At 41.3% G+C, this 18,675-nt stretch overlaps 1 protein-coding gene across 1 annotated transcript in view; it reads left to right on the forward strand.

The window, feature by feature from the left end:
* Positions 1 to 18,675, forward strand: part of nav2a (neuron navigator 2a) — an 85,402-nt gene that overhangs the window by 42,234 nt on the left and 24,493 nt on the right. The window contains 2 exon segments of the mRNA XM_019346135.2: positions 5,502 to 5,624; positions 17,314 to 17,443. Of these exon segments, the coding sequence (XP_019201680.1) occupies positions 5,502 to 5,624; positions 17,314 to 17,443 (253 nt within the window).

The following is an 18,675-nucleotide window of genomic DNA, read 5'->3' on the forward strand; positions in this document are numbered from 1 at the left end:
TAATTATAAATATAAATATAAATCTTTTTTTTGACAAACTGATTCATCAGTTTAGTCTTTAAACAAAGGAAATCAACATCATCCTCACGTTTTAGAAGCTGGTGCTTTTTTATTTAGACTGGTAAATGATCATATATCCATCATTTCAAAAAACCTTTTTGTCATTTGCAAGCTAGATTGGATCAAACAGACTATGCAGAGAGTAAATTGAGCTGGATTTGATGTTTAAATGGTGCCTTTTTGTCTGTGTGAGAAACAGGCTTGTGGTGTGTATTTGGTCTCAGCTGTCTGAACTCTATGGATGATGTGACGGATGGCTGGCAAAATGAGCTTTTATTCAAATGAGAACATGCTGACTAGATTATATTCTTTGTGTTGGGGCGAAGGGGGTGGGGGGGATTGCAGAGTGTGTGTGTGTGTGTGTGTGTGTGTAAGAAAGGAACTGTGTAGGTACAGCCATGTGGGTGTGTGGGCAGTCTTCCTTTGGGTTAACCATTATTCTCGACATCCTCAGGCTATTTAACGATTAGCTCCATTCCAAGCATGTTAGCGTCCACAAAATAACAGGTTCTTCTGCACAAAAGTGGTATGTTTACCCAGAGAGGAGGAGCTGGCTCTTGGATTAGAGCCGTAAACTCTCACACCTCAAGTCTTTGTTACCTCTTAAATGTTAATTAAATCTGAAATCACACGTATTACAAAAGGTGCTTTTTTGCCTCTCTTATCTCTATGGCACGCAGACACTTGGGGTTGATATTTCTCTGAGCTCCTGGCTTCCAACACATTGTCATTAAGGCTTATGGAATTTAATTTGTGGCCTTTGTGGTGGAAAAAATATTGTTTGTCCCTGTAAGAGTGAATCCACAAAGATCTGTCTGTAAAGTTGCCCCTAATTAATTCTACAAAGTGAGATGTTCATAGCTATGAACAACTCTGATACAATTTCTACTTCTGGAACCAAAACAGTTAGAAACATTACTTGAACTAATTCTTTAACGCCTGTAACAATATTCAGTAGCATAAAATAGCTGTTAAATAGCAATATATAATAATTTATAACATGTTTTAATTTTCTCTTGCGTTTTTAATTAAACATTTGTAGTATTGGGGGAGTATGAACCAGTATAATATTCTGCAGCTGCTCTTTAGAGCTGTCCACGTCTCACATGCAGGCCAGTTAGTTTTTGGGACACCAATAACATTCCTGCTTTGAAAGGGATACCTTCACTGAACACGTGTCCCTGCTAATGAACACAAAACACATGAAGTGAGCCAGAGCAGGTGAGATAATGCTTATCTGGACATTTGCTAAGTAAGCACAGTGAAAGTCACCTTGAATTTATTATATCAATAAGTCCCCACAAGCATACAAATATTTGGGGCAGCCCCTAATTCTGCTAGAAGTCTCTGCCGGTTAAAAGGGAGTTCTTCCTTCCCACTGTTGCCAAAGGCTCTCTTGGTGGTCAAAAGAAATCAATGGTAAATAGCCATAACAGTAAAACAACTTATAGCCAAAATATAAAAAATAATTATTTAAAAGACATCAACCTCCACACTATATTTACTGGGGTCCAGTAACTGTATTTGTCTTTTATCTGTTTTCAAAGCCTCAGGTATTTTTTTTTCTTGCTGTTTTAAATTTTATGGAAAAAATATTGCGATAATGTTGAGAGGTAAGTCAACAATGAAAACAAGTTGCAGCTCTAGAAATGTCTAAGGAATCTACATTCTTGATTGCTTAGAAACATCTAGAGACATAACAGGTAATTTATTTAGCATACAGTAAATCCTAGTAGATAGGCAGTGTGACTGAGGGCACCACTTTTACTAATTACTGTGGTTTTTCAGTGACCAATCACCCCCACCCCCTTCTTTTTTTTTTTTTCCTTTCGCTATCTCTGGTCATGGAAATGTGGGGATCTGTCTCCCCACCTCTATGGCTCAGGGGTATGTGGCTGATATACCACTCCCCCCACTCCAATTCTTCCCTCCTCTCCCTCCTCCACCCTTTGCAGACAGACCCAACCTCCAGTCAGGAGAGAAAAACATGTGGAGCAGGGGAGCGAGACTGCATATCAACACTGAGTTTTCACAGAGCAGGACACACTTACAAACAGTCAGGCTGCACCTTAGTATATACATGGAGAGTTGCTGGGTGCTTTGCATTGATCTCTGATATCACCAAACAGGTTTTCACCTGGTGATATCACAGCAGATCTCACACACGCACAGGACCAGACTTAGTAACAGCAGACAGAAGAAAGCCAGACAGTAAAAGACAGTTAACATTTCTTTGGAGATTTTCATCAGCAAAGATCAACACACACCTGGACTTGTTTATTTTTCTTTGGACTAACTGTTTAACCATGTTCAAGGCAGACAGGTACGTCAGAGTGGAGCAGGAGCTGTAAAGTTGACTGTTTGTTTTTTGTTTTTTTTTCCGTAGCGTGACAATATGGGAGTTAACTCCTGTCTGCACCACAGTGCATGCATTGTTAGTGAGTCAAATATATCTGCAATGTCATTTACCCACGACTCTCTCTTTCTGTTAGTTGCTTTACTGTGTAAACTTTACCTGGCTCTTCAGTGTCAGCCCATAAAGTGTCTTGTTTGGACACGTTTCTCCTGCTGCAGAAGGTTACAGGTTAACAGGCATCTGAAACAAGAGGAGAGGCCCTCAGTTAGTTATTAGTGTCAAGGAGTAACTTGTCAATCAGGAGTTTTGATTGTGTGTGTCACCGTTAAGGTGACTTTGTGTTGTGATGACAGACGCTTCCCATAAAGAGCAGCAAATCCCCCCATCCAAGTTGGTCCTTTGTCGCAAGAGAATCCCAGTACCTTCAGTGTCTGTGTCTTTTGTTGTTATGGAAATCTATTGCACTCAAATCATATCTGTGCTATGTTGTCTCTATGATTTTTTTTTATTCTTAAACATATCCCATTAATTTGTTTCATATTTAGTAGTTCATGGGTCATTTGGTTTAATGTTGACAGTTTTATTTATCTATTGCTCAGAAATGTTGATAGGCACCAGTTGATTTTAAATCAGTAGCATCAGCATTTTGGCCATTACCATGTTGTCGTTGTTTTTTTTTATCCAGGGTTAATGCATCTGGACAAAGGGATGAAGCGCTAATTTATGAATTGTGGGTAGCAAGTCTTGTTACCAAGCAGCAGCAGGATTTGTGTGGGTGCAACTGCTAATTAACACTAATTTAAAGACTAGGAAAATACTACAATTCTACATCTTGGATAATCTTTTCCACACAGCAGACCATGTTATTTGTCAGCTGTTATTAAAAACCGACAGAAATTAGAAGAGGTGAGACCTAGCAGCCAACAGCTCCCTTTTGGCACACCTGTCAGTTAAAGCAGTCGAACACCCAACTTTAAGCCTGAGTAGTGAATTGGATAGTAAGTACAGATGGACTGGAAATCAGAGGGAAAGAGAGAGGAAGACATGCAGCAAAGGGCCACAGGTGGGATTCAAACCTTGGCCGCTGTGTTCTAGCTATGCAGCATGTAGTTGCCTACACTTTAAAAAAAAAATCCAGTTTATACCCAATAATATAATACCAGTATATTCTCTGTGAATACTTTATGTATGTTTTTGTTTTTTAACCAGGCAGCCTTTTAATGCTGTTTAGCTGGACATGTTGACATTGGCATCCTTGAGGACTGATTGACATTTGTGGCCTGCTTAGAGTGGCTCTTGAAGGAAATGCAGTTTTTGGACTTGAGTTAGCTGAGTTAGCTTTATTTCTCAGCCCTAAAGGCTACTGCTGCATATCAATACATTACAGCTCAAAAGGCACGGGATTTACCAGTACCAGTGTTTCATGGTTACAAAATCTGATATATAGGCCAATATTTTTTTTTTCTTTTATACACATGAAACATGAACAGTTTTCCTTAACATTTATGATGTGTGATTTGATTCATTACTAAGATATGACATTGCAGTAAAAAAAAACAAATTGTAGACAAATACTAAATGCTATTAAAGTAGTAACTGATAAACACTTGGTCTATAAAGATACATTGTCCTTATCAGTGCAATCCTTCCCCTGGAAGTCTGTGATTAAAAAATGCTAAAATTTTAGTCCCCCAACCAACGCCTGCAGATGCCGGCTGCCCTTCCCTGGGTCTGGTTCTTCTAGAGGTTTCTTACTGTTAAAAGGAGTTTTTCCTTCCCACTGTTACCAAATTCTTGCTTGTAGGCGGGGTCGTCTGATTGTTGGTTTTCTCTGTATTAATGTACAATATGAAGTGCCTTGAGTATTAAATAAATTGAATTAGTGCATATTTAGTTTTATCACTTGTCAATGCATAATACATTATTACCAGATAACCTAAAAAAAAAAATATCCAGAGCTTGTATATTTTTCTCTTCTGGTTAAGAAAGTATAACATTTGATACTTTTCAGCTTGGTTACTTAGATACATTTAGACACAGTTACATTTTCATGCTGCTGGGGTACAGCACACAGAATCTGCTTTCATGCTGATTCCATTTGAGTCACATTATACAAAGAAGCTCTGTCTGTACGAAACACTGTACTGTGTGTATACTGTATACACATTTAGGTACAAATGCGCGTTTGTCTGTGCGTGTAGGGTTTCCTCTCACTGAGATCCACTTTGAGATAACGCATAACTGCTTTAGTGGTCGCACTTTTGCTAGGCTTCTTTCTCTACTCACATCACTCCATACACAGAATCATCAAAACTTCAACGTTAAACCAGCAAACATCTCATTAAATTACACCCGGGTTAAAGGAGTCAATATTTAGTTCCATTAGGAAGCTCCTCCACAGGTAAATATTTGGGGAATTAGTTAGTGTTGTTTTAGTTTGAATGGGAATGTTTATGTAAGTGCTCATGGCCTCAGCATTAGCCACAGGCTGTAACTGCTGCTAACTGAACCTCCGAGGCCAGCAAGCAATAAATTGAGTCCTTTCAAATATAATTTTCCGTTACGAAATGAAGTGAATGCCCTACTTAGCCTGCACATATAAATACAGTACAAGTATTTTTAGCTTCTTCTAATGCTTAGTTACTCAGTCAATCATAATATTCCAGTCTGGTGCACTGATGGTCTCAGTATTGGTGATGAATTGCAATGTGCTTCCTGTAGACATAAAGAGCAAACTGTGTTCTGAGCAATTTTTTCTTTTAAAGGCCACTGTTGTTGAGCACTAGCCACATGAGAGAAATGTCTCCTTAGTTAGTTTGCTGTCTCCAGTGTTGATGTGGGAGGTTTTTGCTCCATTTAAGCCTGACTGATGAGAGCTTCACCTCAGCCAGAGAACTACATGGATGTGGCTTCCTCCTCAGTAATACATTTATAACAAAAGCAGCCCCAGCAAGAAGACAAGTGTCTGTTAACTCGTCCCACTATCTCAAACAAAGTGGCGCAACTTCAAATCATCCTCTTTGAGGTCTCTAATTATGTATGTCAGAGTTACTTATTTCTAATACGTTTTGGTTGTCTCTTGCAGCTACATGACTGATGGAGGTTTGGGATTGTACACTCGGCGCCTTAACCGCCTTCCCGACAGCATGGCTGCCGTTCGAGAGACGCTCCATCGAAACGCGTCGTCGGGACAGGGAGATGCTGACAGGTAGGTCTGAAATATCTTTAAATCTTACCTGCTTCTCTTAAACTGGAACCGTTTCATTTGAGGAGAATTTTTTTGGTGCTGTGTTGCAGCTCAATATCTTCAAGTAATCAGTTCAACTGAGTTTGCAATCTGTAGGCTTCATTTCTCAGGAGGCCTTTATGCACCTACTATCGAATGTACTGAGCTTGATGTGTTTGTCCAAATGAAAAACACATAAATATAACTAGCCGGTGAGTTGGCTCATGTCTCTGGTTGCAATGCTTTTTGCTTGTTTCCTGCTGTCACTGTAGAAAATGTAAATTTATCATCCTGCAAGTGAAGGTGGCATGTAGAGGTATTGTGTTGTTCTGGGACAGGGAAATATTCAATGAGGTCATCCTGAGGTATGGCACAAAAACAGTGCGTGTGAATGAAATTGCGAAACTTCTTGACCATGGGCTAAACAAGGTGTGTTCACACATGCAGGTAGAAAAAGTCACTCGAACCGTGAAGCGTACCTAAAAATCAGTCTCTGATTAAATATTTGTTAAGGTGGCCTAGTTTCTGCTTCTTCACATGCATTTCAGTGGACGACTGAAAAACAAATGCACAGTTACAGTATCCACTAGAAAATGTCTGCTTTTAACCATATAAATGATAAATAAAAACACACAGAGCGATGCACATTTTAGGGTGGACTTGATTATACTTGTTCAACTACACAGGACATAAAGCAGCGAGCTTTGCGGACACCACACCGCTGATGTACGTAAACTCATCCTGAACACAAGTTTCTGTGTTATTGGGATATGTGGGCCACAACATGTAGTAAAATGAGAATATCGCTTGAATATTTTTATATCTGCGGGACTTTCTGAAGCGTCTCGTTTCAGTGCAAGTAATTTGGTGAGACGTTGCCGTCTTTGTCCTGTCACAGAGCTGGAGAAGGATTTTTGTTTCTGGCAAGTTGACAGAAGGAAATGAATGAAGGCTGAGCTGAAACCATGTTACCAGATAGTGATGGGGGTGGTGGAAAGAAAGAGAAATAGGTTGGGGGGAGGGAATGGGCTTGTTATGAAGATGAACTGCAGAATGGATGAAGGTGGTCATGAGAGTAAGGGATAAATCGTGTGTGACAAAGGGGACTATACTATAGGTTAAGACGCGGCATTGGCCTTCTCAAATGTATCCCTTTGTCAACTTGTGATATTTTATTAGATAGGAAAATGTCTATATTTGTGCTTCGGTGAAGTGTAGAAAACAAAAGCTTTTAAACCTTTTTAATCTCTTCACTCTTAAGTGGATGTGTTGCGTGGACAGACGTGTTTCTCAGAGGGTTTCAAGTAGTCTTTGTCCATAAATCCTCAGGTGTGGCTAATTTCCTGTCTGCCAGACTTTTGACCTTCGCCCCCTTGCTACCTTGTACTCTGTACACACACACACACACACACACACACACACTCACACACAAATACACTGTCCTTCACATTAAACAGCTCCAGCCCTCAGGTGGGCCTTAAAACAAACTGTCCTCCTTCTCACCTTTCATCTGTCCCCTCCCTATCATCCTCCTCCTTCTCTCTTTACTCCATCTCTCCTCTCACCTCTTATTTTTCCTCTTCTAAGTTGTTTTGATTAAAGTGCAGCAATGAGAAGAAACTTAAAAGCAATAAAAAAGATAAGTCAGGGGTTTTCCCTTTTGTTTCCATTTGATTTTGCACTTTAATGTTTCCAGCCTAATTTTTAGGTTCAAAAGATTAGAGAAAAATGCAGATGGTGGGCTTTCAAGAGGAGATGAGGTGACTGCAACCACACCTCCTCTCCCCTGAAGGATTGCCTGATAAATGTGCTTACCACTTTTACTTTGAGATTAATTAAGAGAGCTGAAGAAGCAGCTCATGAAATATATTAGCATAATAAACAGAAACTAGTGGAGCTGCAGGATAAAGAAGGGTGACTGGTTTTCTCATGTATAAGATAAAGGCAGTTTAATTCACAAAAGGAGGGTTAACAGTGCGATTTGGGGCTGGTGGAGGAGAACCGGCACCTTACTGTCTCTGCGTGTGCTTTGTACAGTTTATTTGCGAGCGTCATAGTTGAACGTGTGATCTTAAAAGTATGTTTATCTATATATTAATTTACTGGGTATGGTTGCAACCAGGCTGTAGTTGCCTTTAATGCATTTTCTGGTTTACAATGCGGCGAGCCTCCCAGAGGAAGTCAGGCTGGGGGTAGGTGCCTAGTGTTGTTGTGGCACCGGGGCAAAATGCTTGTGACCCCAGAACGAAGAGGTCACAAGCTTCAAAGGCCCGAGGTTCACAGTTAAGAGCGTTCCAAATGTCTCTAAGCTTTTGCGCTAAAACCCTCCAGATCTGGCCAGTGCCGGGCTAATAAGAAGTGAAGGATGCTGGAAAACACGGTATTGAACAGCATATTTCGACAACAGGGAAACCATGCAAAGTAATTATGAGAGCGTCAGTTGTGGTCTGGCTGTTGGAAGTGCAAAAACTAGTTTGACCAACTGTCAGATGTATGCAAAGGAGAACATGGAAACAAAATGACTCATGGGAGAACGGGGCCTACTATCCTGAGTGTATAGACAAAGAAAATAGAGGCTAGAAAGTGTGTGTGTGTGTCAGTGTGTGTGTGTGTGTGTCTGAGCATGCTTATCCCTGTCATTTATCTCTGTGGCCAGAGAAAGAGGAAGCTATCCATAATGGCCTGTCTTCTGCTTTGGCTTCTCTTTGTTAGAGCAGACAAAGGGATGAGGTCTTTGTGGTGTGAAAATGCTGTAGCAGTGAGTGTTACAGAGACTAACCCTGTGATTCCTGCATACAGGCGTTGGAGATATCATTACTCTATCCCAAATGAGGACGTGACAAAAAGAAAAAAAAACAAAGGAGCACCACACATAACTCAGTTTGAGACAGTTTTCACACGAATCAGTATAATGTGGAGTCAGAATCCTGTTAATGGTTTAGGGTTCTGCGAATAGGCTCTATATTTGTCTTGATGGTGTCTACACGATAATACATAAAGTCTCCATTTTTATTGATATATTATTTGTTTGATAGCTGAGAAAAATGAATTTATATTGAAATAGACCAAAGTATGTCAAAAACTAAAACATTGCTTGTAAGTACAAGCACAAGTGCTGTTTCTTGGCTGGGTCAGATCACTCAGATCATCATTGTCAAAGTGTCTTTCAATAAGAGCCTTTCCTAAAAGGTTTTAAATCAAGATCAGAGACTTGGTAGACTTCCAAAGACTTCAGAGAGTATGTGTATATGAGTTATAGATACAAGTACTTACAGGGAAAAGCAAACAGGGTTGTCTTGTGATGAAATATAATTTGGATTACAGACTATTCCAATGACAAAGACACTGTAGTCCCGAGGTAACATAAAGAACAGGAACAAAGAAAGTACTTGTTTTTTTTTTAAAATCTCTGTGTATGTTTTACAGGCTTTGTGTGATGCTTCTTAAGAGCAGGATTACACTCATGTTTCAGAAGCTGTTTTTCAGTCTGTTATCTTTCATTGTAGATTTGTTTCCTTGGTAAAGTATTTTGCATTACCCTAATAAACTAAAATAAACTTACCACCTTTGACTAAGCCTTTATGCCTTTCAAGGTATTCAGATCATTGTTAGAAGTACATCTAAATACTCCTCATTTATTGCAGTAATGCTTCAATAGGGCTCAATAATGCAAAGAAACACAGGAAGGCCTTGGTTCAACTTTTAGCATAGACTGTGATGGACTGTATTGGCAAATTCCCACATTCCTGGAACATCACTCTGCAGTGTGAATTGTGCAAGTCCACTGTGATAACTTGCTAAACCTGTAAAATCCCTTCTCTTGTTAAGCTATTGTGCAGTCTCTCAACATCTGTAACCCAGCCCGGTTGTTAAATGTTGCTGTTCTATTTTCTGTCAGTATGGACTACCTGCAGCTACCTGGTCAGTGGTAGCTCCTCTGATTTGCTCTTAACTGCTTATCCAGGGGGGCCAAAGCTCATGTCAGCTCTCACAGGGTGAGAAGCAGGACACACCCTGGACAAGTCACCAATCTATTGCAGCGTTAGACAGAAAGAACTTAGCAGTTAAGCATATTTGTCTTGAAAGTGTGGGAGGAAGCTGGAGTAACTGGAGAGAACACATGAGAATTCTCTGGGCTTGAGCATGTTCCCTGTTGGCCTGCTGAGCACAGCTGTGAGGCAACCACTGCTGCTGCTTCCAAAGTCTTGTTTAATTCAATATTTAAATTAGTATGATGCGTTTTCAAATGACTTTATCTGCAACCCTATCATGCGAAAACAAGTGTGCGTATCATGGACTTTCATACTCAAGAAATCTCTGATGATTTTATTTGTCAGAAAATTGGTGCCTATGTTTATTGAAAGCACATTTGCTGGTTTCCAGTTTGTGTCACTGCGCTTCAGTCCCACCTGCATGAGAGCTGAAGTTGTTTAGAACATGCCCCGAGCCCCAATATCTTATCTCTCCTGTCTAGACTTGAGTAGGTTCCCTGTTGGCCTGAGGTGGGGGAAGAAAGAGCTTCGACTTATACCTCATAAGCTCTTTTCCTCAGCTACCAACAGCTGGCATGCCATGTGTCTCACGCTTTACCTGTCTATCTCTGTCTGTCCTCTGTAACCCCACCTCCACCTGCTCTCACGGGCTTAGCTAAGTGAATGTGTGTGGAAGGTTTCCAAGCTCTGACTAAAATAATTGCTAGATCAGTTTTTACCTTTCCTTTATGACCCATGTTCCCTGAAACCAGGAGTATATGTTAACAGACATACATGGGCACAGCTGCATCTGGTCATACTCTATACTTTCCTTGCTTGGTCCTGCTTGTTGGCGTCATCAGCCTGTCACTGCTGAATACAGCTGCTGTTTATCAAGACTTAACTAACAGTAACCCATTAGTTTTTGTGTGTTTGTGTGTATGTTAGACCTTGGCTCCAGTCTAGATTATCAGAAGGCCTTGGGTAATGATGGCAAACGGGTGCAGGTTGCAGCAGTGATAGATTATCAGGATTAAGGAGAAAATGCTGCATGATTTTTTTTTTGTGCCATTATGTAAAATGTTGTGTTTGGAATTAAGTTAAAATGCGTTTTTTGTGAAAACAGTCTGCTTTGAGAGCTGAATTTGAGCTGCAAAGCTTATATAAAGGTTCCAAGGAATTCCACCAATTCCACCGTTATTAGAGCTTTTTCATCTTAAGGATATAATTTAAACTCCTTCTCATTCTTTGTTTCTGTTGATCGTCCAAGATTTTCATGCATAGCTTAACCCTGTAATGCCAGGTGTTACAGGGTTAAGCTATCATGTTTGTTACCTCTGCAACAGTTTTATTTGTTTAAGATAAAGATACTGTGAGCAATAAATTGAACAAAAAACCCAGATGTAGCAGAAATGATTCAAATAAAAACTCATATATGCAAATTAATATTTAATTTCTCAACACACAAAACACTTCAGGTTTTCTTTTTGGTTTTTGGTTTTCAATTTTCTCCTTCAGGCCTTACAGGGTTAACATCTTTGACCCATTGGTGGTGCTAAAGTGCTCCAAGTGCCGAACATGAACCTTGGAGAAAAGAATCAGGAATGTCCCCAGTGAGATTTTTTTACTGTATGGTTCTAGACTGTAATTAAACAGAAGAATGAAAAGGTATCTGTAACTGCACACATTCACCCCGTGAGTTAAAAAGCCTCTCCTTTGTCTGCTCTATCCTTATCTTCTACAAACGCTCCCTCATAGCACACAATAAGCAGCCAAATATTTTTCTCTCCAAATGTCCAGACTCTCACAAAGCCTTCGACTCCCCCTCGATTGCTAAATGCTATAACTGCCTCCCAGCTACAGCCATGCTAAAAGCTGTGCTCTGCTATATCCCAAGGGCGCAGGGGCTGCTCAAACCATGCAGGCCAGGCATTGCGGGGCTTCTGGGAGCCGTCTGAATTTTAAGCTGTTCGATGCAAGACGTGAGGTCAACTGTGTTTCCAAGTTAATGATACTCCCACACACATGCTGCAGCTGGCATAAGATGCTCTTCCGCCCACATGAAAAAAAAAACAAAAAAACTCTATTTTAGTCAGTTCAGTTGCATGTTCGTTTTTTTTCCCTAAAAGTAAGACCTCTTCTTGACAGTTATTGTAGCTCACATCCTTAATTTTTAGTTTGTGTTAGGGGGTGAAATTGATAAATGTTGAGGGTCAATCGATGGGGAAGAGCAACATAATATGAGAAGAAAGAAACCCACAGAGACGGAGTCTTAAGAGAACTGATGTTTTTGTTGCTATGGATACTGCATCAGCAGAACACCAAACACCTACCCGCTGGGCACACTCACAAACACTAAAGAGGGCGGGGCTGCTACTCAGGTAAATTTAAGTGTTCTCTTTTTGTCAAACATTGCAGCTCTAACAGCCACAATCGTTCTTTCCCCATCCTTCCACCCACTTTTTTAAATTACTAATGACCCATAGAGGGCAAAACAAAAACCTTTATATGGGATAAAAGTTGCTGCCACAGGCAGCTGAACAAGCTACAAGTCCAGTCGTGGTTTTGTTTAAGGAAAACAAAGAAGCCAGAGATGGTCCCTTGTCTCTGGTCCAATATGGAATCTGACCCAGACCAGGAGGTGATAATAGATGGGGAATGCAGATCAAAGGAGCATTAACGAGTGGTTTGTGGAATCACCAACACAGAGTAAGTTTTAACTCTCCATACCTTCCCTCAGTCATATATTTTCCATGTTAGCTTGAATTCAGATGGGGAATAAGGGAGTGGGGTTCATGCAGGTTGCAGCTTTAAAGTATTAAGCTGATTATCCATGTTTCACCATGTGAGCTCAGGAAAAGCTCTTGGGACAGGTCTGCGGACCTGAAACAGACAGCATATTTTGTCCCATGATTCCCAAATGTTATCCTTGATTTATCCCAGTTGTATACTTAAATAATAGATATACAGCTGATACATGTTAAATAGGAATGCGGTTTTTTTGGTTTTTGGTTTTTTTTACATCCGCAGTTGTATTTATTGCACAGTTTTGCACTGCGTGACTAATCGTTAGCTTAGATGGAAACCCAACCAAGAGCATCTGTTGAAAAACTAGAAAAGTGGGAGAAAAACACAAATGGCTCAAGAGTAAGAGAGAAGCCTCTTGAAAATGTTTTATTTCCTTAAAGTGGGTTATCATCTGTCATCTGGGGACACTTTCAAAGATATCAAACCAGATGAGTATTAAAGAAAGGGACAGCTTAGGAAAAATCTGTTTTTATGTTGTAGCCGTCTTTTCTTTCCTTTTCTTTTTCTTTTCTTTTCTTTTTCTTTTTCTTTTCTTTTCTTTATTTATCCCAGCGATCCCGGGAGCCTGTTTCCTTAACCACTGGTCTACAGGCAGGAGTCACAGCTCTGTGCTTCATTCTAGCATTGAGGTGACAGTAGGTTAGTTTTGAGTGCGGTGTGTGTTTATGCAGCGTGCCTGCAGACATGAGGAATTCCAAGTTTGTCACAGTAGTCTTTTAAATTTAGGATTTTTTTTTTGTCGCCTGTGCAGATGCAGCATGGTGGAGTCGTGTGCGTGAGTTCAGTGATGCGTGTCACGTGTGTGAAAAGTTTGTTGAGTTTTTACCGCGGATCCGGGTCAGTCTGTCGAATCTAAAGGAGTCTGTGTTTACACATCAAATAGAAAGAGAGAGAGGGGGCAGTCAAAGAGAAGCTAAGTGAAAGAGCGGCAGCCAGAGGGATCTACATGCTTTGATAAATTCTCAGAGTATAGATAGCAAATGTTTTCCCAGGACAGAAGACAATAGGACTAGACACCAAAGAGAGAGACGGAGAGAAAAATGGAGAGAGCGAGAGAGAGAGACATTCCTCAGTGTGCTGTCCAGTCCAGTCCAGTCCTGTCTTGCAGGGACAGCTGTGTCATTTTCGTACCACAGGGCTCCTGGGCTCCAGCCCAGAATGTGCCGTTCTCCACCGCCTTCATCTTCACACTGTTCGCACTCAGTCCTCCTATCATTTGTTTTGTTTATTTGTTTTAAGCTTTAAGTGTATTCAAATTTATGGTCTTTTTTCAGACTTGCAACTTTTTCTTATACCATAATAATACTTTTTGAAGTACCTCAAACACAGGAAACACTTCCTCCTGGGCTTCAAGGCAATGAGCACCTGCAGGTGTAAATGCTGTTGTGAGGCAGAGAAGCTTAGAGAAATTGGTATCCTTCATGGTGTACCATTTAGTGATAGGAATAAATTGTTTTTCATGGTTATGATGGCACTGATTTGTGTGGAGGTGAAGTGTAGACACTCCTTCTGTCCTGATGCTTCCACAAGACTCACCTGTCAAGTTGCCCATGCTCTTATCTGCGTGCATCAAACCCTGAGGGCTGGAAGTCAGAGAGACCGTCAGTTAAAGCCGCTCCCTCTTCCTCTCCCATCTGTCTGTCTGTATAGTGAGCAGAGCAGCAGTTTGGGGTTATGTGATACAGCTGCAACGTGAGGACCAGTATTCACCCCTCAAACACAGGAAATCCCCTTACTTCTGCTTCACAGCTCTGTTGTGGCCGCACGTCTGTGTGTACATTTCTGCGGCACAGATCCTGTGTGCATGTGCCAGAGTCGGACTGGGCTTTTCAGGAAGGAGGGGAGGGGGTACAGTACAGCAGAACAACCCACCGCAGCCTCAAGGGACACAAACAAGAAAAGTTAAAACAAACACAACCGCTGCCCTTTTCTCAGGACACTTTCAGACACTTCTATTGGCTGACCCGAGCAGGAGCCCTTTTTTTTCATTCGTCCTCTTGCCTCCCCCTCTCTGCTTTTCTCTTTAAGGAATTTTGGAGGTTTGACCTCTGAACTCTGACCCCTTTGGAAAAGCTAAAGCTTTCTAAAGGGACCTGGTTCGAGACGAGGGTTCTCGCTCTCTCCTGATTTAGGTCACTTTCTTTCTTCAATTCTGTCCTGTTTGACTGGTTTGTAGAGTGACACAGTGTAGCCGCATGTCATCCCGATGAATGACAAACTTGCACACACAGTTTAACTGCAAACTCCACTGCATGTAAGAGTCACTTTTCAATTCATTTCCATAGCCTATCCCGCTTGCTTCTGTTATATTATATTAGAGGAAGAAATCTAAAAATCCCGAAATTTTCTACATGACTTGATCCTGTAAAAGGTTAAGAGGAGAAAATGTATAATTTTGTGATTTGGGTAAACTGGAAGAGTTAGGAGTACATCACATCATACCCTCAGTGTGATGATCTATTAAATGCTGACCTCATTGGCCTGTGTTTGGCACCGGTTCCCCCTGTCTCTGTCTCCTGTGATTGGCTGTAAAGGGCTCAGTGGTTGTTAACTGGCAGGTTGCTTTGCCAGCGGGAGGCTGTGGGCTGAGCCACGCCGCTTGGCCTGATCTCTAATTAGCACTGGCTTGTCAGCTGGTCAGGGTGGATCTGTCTGGGAAATTGCAGTCTTACAAACACACACACACACACAGGCATAAGCCATGGCTGGGAAAGACACTAAAAAGCAGCAGTGGGATGTGGATTGTCCTTTAGTTTTTAGAGACTTTGTCTGTGATCATGCAGCTTTGACTTTTGTTGCCTCTTGATTCTCATCAGGCTGAAGTGGCTTATTTAGGGCTTGGGGTGTGTTTCAGTGTGCACTCTTTAGTGGTGCGGCTGCAGCAGTGAAGTGGTTAAAAGTCCCAGGGGAAGCTCATGTTACCAGCAGTAGGGCAGGCCCTTCTCCCCCCCCTCCTTACAGGTTTCTCTCTCTGTTAGTCCAGAGAGAGACGAAGAGTGCCCGAGGGGTGAAGCATCAGCGCAACGAGTGACAAAGGAGCTCAATCTAGGAACTTTGCCAGGGCAAGAGAGGGAGCGAGAGACATTGAGGAAGCTCAGAGTGAGAGAGCGACAGACAGAGAGGGAGTGGGACAGATATTTGGCTGCGTGAGCTCTCTCAGCGGCATGGAGTCATGAAGCTCTCTGTCCAGCTCGGCATTTTCCCGCAGCGCTCTGCTTCCCACAGCAACCCAGGCACCCTGAGCAGGTAGATACCTATGTGTGTTCTTGTCTTTGTGTGCGCGCACAAACGCATAAAAGAAAGTAGAAAGTTTGTCCTTTTAGCACTGACAGCTATGATTTGTTGAGAGTGTTGAGGCCATTGCAGATTACATATGTTATCTTTATTTCCTTTTTGGGTTTTTTTTTCTTGCATTCATGTGTGTGGGAATTTCCCCTGTGGCTGTGTGGATGAGCTGAACCGGTTGCGGTCACTCTCAATCTCTCTGCACCTCACAGCTCGTTTGCTTTACGGATGCTTTCAACTCTGAAAGCCAATGCCTCTACTCACTCTGCTTGTGCCGGTGATCCCAGAAGGAAGTTGTGTTTTCCCCTGTCTCTGTTTGTCAGGTTGTTAGCAAGGTTGCTCCAAAAGCAGCAGATGTATTTTGTTTAGAGTCTGCCAAGAAACAGCTGATTAGGTTTCGGTGGCAATCTGAGTCTGGGATTTTTGCCATAGAAAATGCTTTGTTTTTGTTTAGTTTTCTCTTTTTTTTAAGGCCATAATTATGTGTTTTCATGCGGACTTCCAAGTTAGCCACTGAGCAGTAATGTTGTATAAAAATCAAGACTGCAAGATGAATGAGGAATTGGAGCAGTTAGAAAATAAACGATGGGATATTTGAGTTTAGGTTTTTGGTGGTCTTTCAAACACGTACCCTTAATGAAACAAAGCTCTTGTGTTGGTGCTTAAGTTCAGACACTATTGTTGAATTGAGGAGTTTTGCTCATTTTGTTAAGGGAAAGCTGCAGAAAAACATTCAAACTCCTCAAAGAAATCCAAATTTAACCTGTATTGTTTCAAATCATATACAGCACAGCCTTCATAGTTTACAAATTCTCTGGTTTTACTTCATTTTAGAAACAGAACATTTTAGGTAATAACAGATTTATCTGACAGACTATTTGGAGATGAAATGTACAATATACTGAAACAAGCATGTGTCTTAGATGAGTCTTAAAAATGCAAGTGACAACTTGACAAGAGTTGTGCGCGTGTGTGTTCTGATCCAGCAAACCCTGCACCGGCCATCACCATTCGCCTCCCCCTGGTCCTTTCAGAGTGATGTTTGCCAACTGGCTGGGTTTCCTGTCCCCCACAGATTCTAAGCAACACACACACACACACACACACACACACACACACACACACACACACACACACACACACACACACACACACACACATATTTACAAATATCCTGTTCAGATGGGTCTGTTTGAACAGTTCAGACACACACAAGCACACCATGATGTCACCCCTCCATTGCGCCTTTGTTCGTGTGATAGACAACCCCATTCAGCCTGTTTATGTGCATGTACCCACACTGAATTCAGTTCAGTTTCAATGAATATAAATCACGAGGCAGCTCTGAACATTTATTTCCGTTTAGCAGTGCTCAAAGTTCTGTGCGTCTGTGCCTGAAAAGAAATATGGAAATGGGGGAAAGGGAACAGAATAATTACTTTTAGGTGTCACATTGATGGTGAGCAGTGTTGTATTCATAGGATAAGAAGCATCACAGCTCAGTCTGGTGTCTCCAAGTTCTGCTGTCTTCCTTTTTGTCTTCACTCTGGAAGAGGCACTATTTAAAATGAGCGTTTCCTCCTGTACTGGTGTGTGTGTGTGTCTAGTTGGGACGACAGCAGCTCTGTGAGCAGTGGCATCAGCGACAACATCGACACAGATGACATCAACACCAGCTCCTCCATCTCCTCATACGCCCACACCCCCGCAGCACAGCGCAAGAGCCTCAGTACACAGGTGAGACTACACACTCAAGAATACTGCAGTCTTTTTAAGAGTGTTTAGAGCTTTTTGCATTTGATAAAACCATAGTCTTTATATGAAAATAGAAATAATGAGTCTTTATTGTTTTTGCTGCACACATGTCTACAAGTCTTAACAAACCTGTAATCTATAGCCTAACCTTCTGTCTTGACGCTAGTCATAAATATGAAACCATCTGTATCTGAGGTTGGAAACATTCTGCTGTAGTTGCATGCCTCCTTTGAGTTTAACAACTTTCTGAAGCCTTTGTTTCCATCTGTGGCTCCATATCTTTGCTGCTTTGTGGATTCAAAATGACACCAAGACTTTAATTTTTTTTTAATTTAGAAACTGTCTGATGGCCAATGGACGTACAGGCCTCTCTGTACACTCTATGAAAACATACTCAGTCTCCCACCTGAGTTGAAATGATCTGCCTTCAGAATGAACTTTGCTTTTTTCTTGTGTTCTTTAATCTTCAGGTGCAGTGGAGATGTGCCTGTCCGTTTAGTTTGGCATTAGCAGGGAGTGTATGTAACTCTCTGAGCCAAAATTAACATATTCTATCTTTTAAAATGTGAGCCAGATGAAAATTTGTGAAGGGCCTCATATGGCCTGGATTTTTGATTTTTTATTTTGATTGATTTGAATGAGCATCTGTCCGCTCTACTTCAATTATTTTTCTAACTGTGTCTGTCCCAGCATTCCTCGGCACATCTCTGAACTCTCAAAGCTAAAGCTGGTGTTGACACTAGCTTTAAACCATTAAATAGTGATTTTGAGCCACTAAAGGTTCAGGAAGTTGAGAGATGAAATGAGAATATTAACAACTGACTCACATGTTTATGTCACACACACAGCGTGTTGTGGCTGACGCATGTCTGTTATTGCTTCAGAGGCAGAGGTGAAGGAAAAACAAAGGTGTGCACAAAGAGGTCTTTCTCTTAGTGCAGCAGCCAGATTAATTAAGTGTGTGTCATCTGTTCTTGAGGAATCCTATATTGGCTGGATGTTTTTTAAGGTCTGTGAGCAGAGCTGCGTTTTTGTACTGTTGTCTGGAAAGCTGCAGAATCTACTTAAAAGCTGCTGTCATCTTTCCTTTACTAATTTACAAATTAAGGCTGAGCTGTAACAGCAAATTGAAAATGGTAAAGCCTAAACAGTCAGCATGATTTCGATGATCACCTATCAGAGTTTTAAAAGACTTGCATCTTGCTTCAGAAAAT

Source organism: Oreochromis niloticus, linkage group LG1 (assembly GCF_001858045.2).
Source record: "Oreochromis niloticus isolate F11D_XX linkage group LG1, O_niloticus_UMD_NMBU, whole genome shotgun sequence".
In the NCBI taxonomy this organism is placed as follows: domain Eukaryota; kingdom Metazoa; phylum Chordata; class Actinopteri; order Cichliformes; family Cichlidae; genus Oreochromis; species Oreochromis niloticus.